Below are 8384 nucleotides of genomic sequence, written 5' to 3' on the forward strand. Positions count from 1 at the left end.
CGCCAGAGCCCCCGCAGGAATCAAGAAGAGCCAGTAGGACAGCTTTTTCTACTGTGCATTCACTCAGGTGAGCAGCACACAACATTGAAACATGTCACTGAAGTGAATCTCTGTAACTGTGGGTTTGTGGGGTTGACTTTCTTTTACAGAAAGTAGAGACCATGTGACCACACTGAGCACCACTTGTAAATGAGACACCTTTAATTCTATATGGGAAAGCTGCTGGTTGGGTGTGTCTCCAAGGTGTGCTTTCATTTCTCTATTGTTGAACAGTTGCCAGCTATAGACTGGTTTTCTCTGGTCTACCTTATGGCCATGTGAAGCTCGTTTAAATGCCTTCAGGGCTTTCTTTTCTTTCTGATACTACTCTGAAAGTGTATCTTATTATTGAGGGTACTAACCTATACTTGTGTTTAATTTAAAATTCTGAGACCAAAAATGATTCATAATATAGTAGATGTTAATACAATTTCCATAAAAAAGTAATATTCTTATGTAAGTGCAAAAACCTTATGAACCCATCTAGACGACCCAAATACTGATACATAATTGTGCATGTGCAGCGCTGCTACTGCTGCAGATTTTATAGCGCTATAGGGACCTGACCTCTACTGTACATCATCAAGAGCTGTTATGTGCTCACATAAAACCGGTTATGTAAACCGGTTGATGCTGACCTAATTGTGGCTGAATGATTATCAGAACAAGCAAATCAAATTCTTCTTCTGCCTTGCATTCAACACCAACAACAGGTTGAGCAACAGCCTATCGACATGCATCAAACAAACCCCTATAATGTGTTTTTCTTCCTCCGTGCAAGAATGTAAGGAAACGATTACATGGGCTGGTATTTGTAAGTGTTCCCATATGGCATCAGACTGTGGACAAATCTCCACTGCTCAAAGCATACAGATTGATGGAGCAGACCCATGAATGATTAACAGGGTACTGATGGTGACAAAGGGCAGGTACTGGAATGCAATGCATCAATTTTACAATTCTTACAATATCTTAAAATGTATGTAGATGCTGTGCTTTTCTCTAAAATCTAAAGATAAAAACAGAAAATACACCATGCACGAAGAGAAGTTTCTGTCTTTCTTAATCGAATCTCATATTATTTAGAAATAAACCATATGTGATCGAAAAGAAACTGTTTAATGCAATCAGCACATGCGCTTTATGAATCCATCTACTATAGGATAACATCATTAATGTACAAAATACAGTTAGCTTGATAATTTGCAGGACAAAAGACACAATTTTGTGATTTAACCTCAGTGGATTTTAACTCAAGCAGTCAATGTGCAACTGAAGTGGAGACTTCAGATTTATGTAACCCTCCCAAAATCAATATATTACGGATCTAAAAAAAAAAACTTAAATACTAGACTTTAGGCAGTCTATGACTGTCTAGAACAGGGGTGTCGAACTCCAGGCCTCGAGGGTCGGTGTCCTGCAGGTTTTAGATATCACCCTAGGTCAACACACCTGAATCAAGTGATCAGTTCATTACCAGGCCTCTGGAGAACTTCAAGACTTATTGAGGAGGTAATTTAGCCATTTAAATCAGCTGTGGTGGATCAAGGACACATCTAAAATCTGCAGGACACCAGCCCTCGAGGCCTGGAGTTCGACACCTGTGGTCTAGAATGTCATGAATTTCCCTTGAGATGCTCAGTTAGGCCTTTACTGCAGCCACCTTCAGCTGCTGCTTGGTTGTGAGTCTTCATGCATTCAGTTGTGTGTTTAATAACTGAAACACATGCTCTGCTGGGTTGAGATCAGGTGACTGACTTGGGCATTGAAGAACGTTGTTGCCTTGAGCAACTCTTGGGCTGCAACATTGTCCTTCATCTTGAAAAAGTCTTGTGTAGCTTTTATTATCCACACAGAGGCAAAACTAAAAGAAAGTGTGTCTTTGTCCAACAACTTATGTATATTCATTAATTTTTCATTAATATTCATTAATATCCAAGACAGCACAGCCTTAGAGTCCAAGCTCGTTCCTGACTAATGATTCTTATCAAGCGGAAGTCACATAAGCTTTTGACGAAGTGCCCTGGAATTCAAAACAGGAAAAGCAAAGAGAAGGAAGGACGATGTTCTCCGTCCCTGACTGACTACTCCATCTATGGTAATGATTTTTCTTCCTGTTCTCATGACGTGCTTCAAAGACATGCAGACTATGTTGTAATCATTTTGCGTCCTGTTCCCACAAACTCCTTCAGAGACATGCAGACTCCATCTCTCCATCACTCTGTGACATCGAAGCAATGGAAGTCCAAATATTAGTGAATGTCAGTGTTATTACAGTTAAATGGTTGGAAATGGAGCCCCCCTGTGGCTATATGCCTCGCACTGCAGAGGTGATAAAATCTGCCATTGTTTACTTTGCTGAAAAACTAAATTCGCTGGTGTTTAAGATCCATCTGTGAGAATATTTAAGTTCATCCAAGTCCTGGGTTTAACTTTTTCAAGTCATGAAAATTGACTGCTTTGCTAAACTATCAGCACTGAAGCAGACTTCACTCAAGTAATCTCAAATATTCTTCTTTATCCTGCAGGCAAATAAGAACAAGCAGATAAGGCTCCACGGACAGAGACTCGGTGATGAGAAGAAGGCAGACAAAACCACAGGCATGAGTGAACACAAATGACTTGTGATGCAACAGATAAACCTGCCTCCTGACTGACAGCCAACCCTCTGTTAGTTCTCTAATGATTACTGCTTCTTGAAGGAAACCTTTAGACAGACGTTCAAAGAGCCTGCAATCCGGTGGTTAAAGGGAAAAACAGAAAAATATGATGCAGCATTGTTCTTCGCAGGTCGAGGCAGTCTGACCTGAGCTCTGAGAAAGCAGGAGAGGGAAAAGAGCAAACATCAAAGAAGAACGAAAGAGGAAGGAAGAAGGAAAATAATACAAAAAGATGTGAGAAACAAAGAGAACTCTGGCAGTGTGCAACAAGCATCTCTGCCTCTCATTTCGAGGTCACTGTGAATCGAGCCAGGCGGCCTGTGATCCACGTGTTGGTGGGGAAGCTGTGAGAAAGAGCTTGGTCCGCAAACAGAAGGAAGGAGCCCTGAAGAAGCAAGATCAGATAATCACAGTTGCTTATATATATTTCTTGAGACAAAAATGCAGATTTTATTTATCTGTATCTGGACTTTAACAAAATTAAAAGAATAATACTGAATAAAAATATTCCAGCATTTAGAAAAATTGTTGTGGTAAAAGTTTGTTTCTTTTAATTGGGATTTTAATAAGAATACAGAAACAAACACTTAAATTGCACCTTTTTGTTTAGTGTTTAGTGTTATGGCATGTTATTTTAAACATACTAGTCATGAAAATTGATCTGCTTCAATAATATTCACACAACAGTGTCTACACTGCAGGGGATATGTATGGATTATGATTGTGAACTACAAAACACACCGCATACAGAAAATGATCAAAATGAGACAAAATAGTCACAATAAAATCTAAATAATCTACAGAGATCAAAGAGCTCTGAAGACTGGTTACAGACGATCCTGCACTTCACCTGAAGGTCCCAAAACACCTACAAAGAGAGGCAGAACATCTGCAAACATCTGCCACATAAATGTTTAAAAAGACAAAACATCTTCATATTTGGGGGCGACCTTTTAGATTTATAGATGTTTGTCGAGTGAAATTCCCAGTATTTAAATAACCGTATATTACGGCGCAGTTTGTATTCACTGATGTGTGACGCCTCTATGCAAAGACGGGCTTGATGCATTCAAAAGATACCTACATCAACTTGAAAGCTATCGGGCTGCCGGTTCATTTCCATAGGGTCATATGACACACTCGCCACTGAATTGCACTCTATTCACCCTGACTTGACCCGTATTTGGATTGAGGGAAGTCTGCAACCTTCTGGATTCACTTATTTATTATTTGCTCAGACCACCTCAAAATGTGCAGTGTCTTCGGCATCAAGTGTTGTTTCATTTTCTTCAACACGCTCTTCTTGGTGAGTAATAGAGCAATTCTATTCTATCTAATTTTGATGAGAAGTGATGATTGACAGCACTGATTGGTGATATCATGGAAAGATTAGAATCAATAAAGAGCAGGAGTAGTAGAGGTAACGAAAGAATAAAGCCAAAATTGAATCACTCATATCTTTTTAGAAGTCCAGGAAACTTTGACTGCACGCCGGATTATCCAAGCGAAGATACACATGCAACAAGAGACTTGATTTGCCCTTCCAAATTTCCAAAACACACTCATATTAAGCCGTTTTGTGGGGTTGTAGCAGCTGAGCTGAGCAAAGGGAACTTTAACAAATTTAGAAGCTAATCAGTATCATCGCCAGATAAACCTGCACGGTGTCCTGTGCACGCTTCAGAAATTTTATGCCCTAAATACTAACTGGTGCATGACGTGTAACCCACACAGAGTAACCTTTATGAAATATATCTATTTTAAAAATATTTCAAGAAAAATGTCATACTTTTGAGATCTATTATTAAGGTTGATAACTTTTTGTGGCAGCAATACACACATTCAAATTTTATGAAATGCAAATAACGCTGTGTTACGCTGAAGATGAGGATGTCACACACTGGTAGGCAGTCAGTGAGAGCACACAATCCAATTACAAAGCTGTCAAAGGGCAAAAATCCAATAACAGGCAATGGTCGTATGATTATAAAGGACAAAATAACATATACTAACACAAGTACTCTTGAGCTTCAGAGCACAAACTGATGGCCAGAAATTCTCCTTCAGGATTTTCTCGTCCAGGTCCTGAAGTAGCAACAAAGCCCCAGACCATCACAGACCACCACCATGTTTGACTGCTTGTGTGATGTTTTTTTTTAAATAAAATGTTGTGTTATTTTTATGTCAGATGTAATGGGACTCAAACCTTCCAGAAAGTTTAGCTTATGTCTTTTCCATCCACCGAATATTTACCCAGATTTTCTGCCAAATGTTAGACGAGCCTTTGTGCTTCTTCTGTTCTCTGTGGTCAGCTGTGGTTTTCTTCCATGAATGCCATTTTTACCCAGTCTCTTTGTTATTACTGAATCATGAACCTTGAGCTCAGCTAATATAAGTGAAGCCTACAGGTCTTTAAATGTTGTTCTGGGGTCTTTTGTGACCTCCTGGATGAGTCGTCGATGAACTCTTGGAGTAATCTTGGTAGGACGGCCACTCCTGGGAAAGTTCACCACTGTTCCAAGTTTGCTTCATTTGCTGGAGTCTCAAAATTGCTTTTACTTTTTAACATAGGGACAGGTAAGTTTATATTGAAATGAGGTTGTATTGACAGGAATGAACAAAACCACCCTCTTTTAATTTATTGTTTCCATGTAAAGCACTACATTGCTGTCCTGCTGTTAAACTTCTTTTTTTCAGCTGTCTGGGGTTGCCCTCATCACTATAGGAGTGCTGCAGTACTCGACGTATTCAGATATCGGCACCTTCACAGGGAGCAACTTGTCTAAAATTGCTATAGTCCTCATTGCAGTGGGGGTCATCATAGCCTTCGTATCCCTCTTGGGCCACATTGGTGCATTCTTTAATAGTTCATCTATGGTTGCTTGTGTAAGTACTGTAATGAAATTAAATGTGATTAAGTGGCGATTCTTTCCAAAAGCTTTTTTTAATGAGCACTGGAGATGTTCTGGAGATCTCTAACAGCGTTCACTTTCTTTATCTATAGTTCATCTGCATCCTGATAGTGATCATCCTCTTGGAGGTCCTCACAGGAGCCGCCTTTTACATATTTCGCAGTAGGGTAAGACATTAAAATCGCACCAGAAAGGAACTACTTGAGATCAAGGTCAAATTTTGCCATTAGCAGCGGTTCTCCAGTCATAATATCAGTAGCATTACTTAAAATATATCTAAGTTCCAGTGTCTGTTCTGGTTATTTTATCTGATTTTCTCTGTAGGCCGCCCTTCTGCAGATGGCTAATGGTGTCAACGCCAAAGCACAGGAAGTGATTAACGACTACAGCCCTGAGAGGAGACATGCAATTGACAAAATTCAGGAAAAGGTGACACGCAGAGCCTACTGTAATGTTCTGTATTTTTGAGAAACACCTGATGGATTGGAGGAAGTGCAAAAACCCCTTATAGGGACTCTTCATTTCCTCTCTTGATGGGAAAATGATGCCTGCTTTAAATTTCTGCTGCAACATTCAGATGGTAAGGTCAGAATCTGGTGTAAACATGAAAGCGTGGCTCCATCCTGCATTGTATCAATGATTCAAGCTATTGGTGGTTTAATGGAGCAGAAGATACTTTCTTCACCCTCTTAGTACCAAATGAGTATCATTGCTGAACATCTCCATGTCATTGTGACCCACAGTGTACCCACCTTCTAATGTCCACAGTTTTCAACACGGCATGCTCATATTTTGTGCATTGCTGGATGCCATTAACAGCAAAAGCTGATTTAATTTAGGTGAAAAATAGATAAAGGTCAAGGCCGAGGTCACGCCAAATGTGAAAATCAGTAAAAATTTTATATTACTCACAAATCTTTTATGGATATTATATGGTCGTTATAAAAGCAGGCTGACATCAGCATGTTGTAATAAAAACATAAAACATCAAAGGTTTAGTATTGCCCCTGCTACTCGGGGGGAGTTGCTCTATCTGAGTGCTCTTGTTTACAGTCAAATTAAGATGACTAACTTTAATATAAGAGTGTGAAGACAAAAGAGTGAGAGGGTAATTAACAAAGACCAGCAATGAGAAAAATGCTGGAATTACTTAGGGAGTTTAAGTTTGAAGGCTTACATCTCAGCATGAATCTGTACCATGAAGAATTAAGGCAACTCTGAAGGTAAAAGGAGGCCCAACCTAATGCTAGCAAGGTGTACCTAATAAAGTGGCTAGTAAGTGTAAATAACACGCCTTCAGCATCTGTGTGAAAATTAGTAGTTAAGTAGACAAACTGACTTTCTACGAAGCAACACTTGAAGAATATTTATCGTGAACCACAAATAGTCACAACCAGTGATTAATACAGCTTTGGTGCTTCACTATCACAGTGTCGTTATCATTACAGTTCAAGTGTTGTGGTGCGGACAGCTATGCCGACTGGTCCCAGAGCGCGGGCTGGGAAAAGCACGACGCCGTGCCAGATTCCTGCTGCGTGGTGAAGAGTGAGGGCTGTGGACAGGACAAGGAGAAAGCACATAAAAAGGTCTGACAGGAAATCATTTCAAGCAATTTTCATCTATTTTCTGCAAACAAATACTGTATTTTATGACCGTGCGATCCTCCTCAGGGCTGCCTCTGGGCAATCAGTGTCTTCCTGTTGAAAAATCTGGTGTGGGTCGGCGCTGTCTGCATTGCTCTTGGAGTCACGGAGGTAAGCTTCTGCAATTTCCCCTTGCTCACATTTAACTGTGAAGCAAAATGCTCACATTGCAAGAGTAAATGTCATATTACTGTAAGAAATGATCATTTTAAATGCCAATCCAGTACACTTACCTACTGATTAACTGTGCAGGAGCCAGTGTGAGCCCAAAAGGTTAATTTTAATCTGTTTTAGGTGGAAAAAAGACAAAGAAAAATCAGAAATGTCAAACATCTAAAGATACCCCAAATGTCTCTACATAAAAATAAAAACATGTATACTGGATTAATTTAGTAATTTAGTTTCCAGCAGTAGCAGACATTGTAAAGAATATTTAAATAGCAGAGGATAACTTGAATGATAATAAAGCCTGTCTCATCCTGACTGCCCCAGGTGATGAAATGAAGAAAAAATTACTTTTTTCCAGAACAAGAAAATAACCTTTTGGGTGTGCCATTGAGTTCATTTGCTGCCAGTAACTTCTGACCTTTTCCCTGTTGCAGGTTTTTGGAGTATTAGTCGGGGTGTGCTTGTGTCTGGACATTAAGCGAAAGAACTACGAAAACATCAGCTAATGCATCATCACTGCTCTATTATCTCTGGATGCTCGACTGTGTCTAGAAAAAAATCGTATCTACATACTTGCTATAATTGCAGCTAGTATCTAACAAAGAGAAATTGACCTGCTATAGTGGTGAAAAAATCTATTTTAAATTAACATTCATGCTTGCTATGCACATAATTATTAAACATGTGATCGCATTGGGGTTTTGTGGTGTTGTTTAATTAGCTTTTAACAATTAAAAACGTGTGTTGTGATTAGAAGGTTACATACAGTCATCATGGGCATGAATTCTTTCATTTTAGGCTTTTAGTTATATTTTTGACTGTTCTTTTCCAGGGTTGAATGATTTTACAGGCTATATGTCTAATGTCTTTAAAAAAAACGAGAATTAAGTGCGCTAGTTTGTCATAAATTGCGACGTTTGTGAGGAGAAAACATAGAGGCAGATGGTGGTGAGCTAATAGTG

The 8384-nt window shown here is 39.3% G+C and overlaps 1 protein-coding gene across 1 annotated transcript; it reads left to right on the forward strand.

The window, feature by feature from the left end:
• The first annotated feature begins 3948 nt into the window (after window positions 1-3948).
• LOC146568603 (CD63 antigen-like) lies at window positions 3949-8115 on the forward strand. The gene is made up of 7 exons (XM_085283400.1): window positions 3949-4005; window positions 5397-5585; window positions 5704-5778; window positions 5936-6040; window positions 7060-7197; window positions 7282-7365; window positions 7857-8115. The coding sequence occupies exons 1-7, from the start codon at window positions 3949-3951 to the stop codon at window positions 7926-7928; spliced, it is 720 nt and encodes a 239-aa protein (XP_085139526.1). The 3' UTR covers window positions 7929-8115.
• Window positions 8116-8384: the final 269 nt, after the last annotated feature.

The sequence above is a fragment of the Mchenga conophoros genome, linkage group LG8 (assembly GCF_057382185.1).
Source record: "Mchenga conophoros isolate Kocher_MC1m ecotype Shallow Benthic linkage group LG8, M_conophoros_male_GT1.1, whole genome shotgun sequence".
Taxonomy (NCBI): Eukaryota; Metazoa; Chordata; class Actinopteri; order Cichliformes; family Cichlidae; genus Mchenga; species Mchenga conophoros.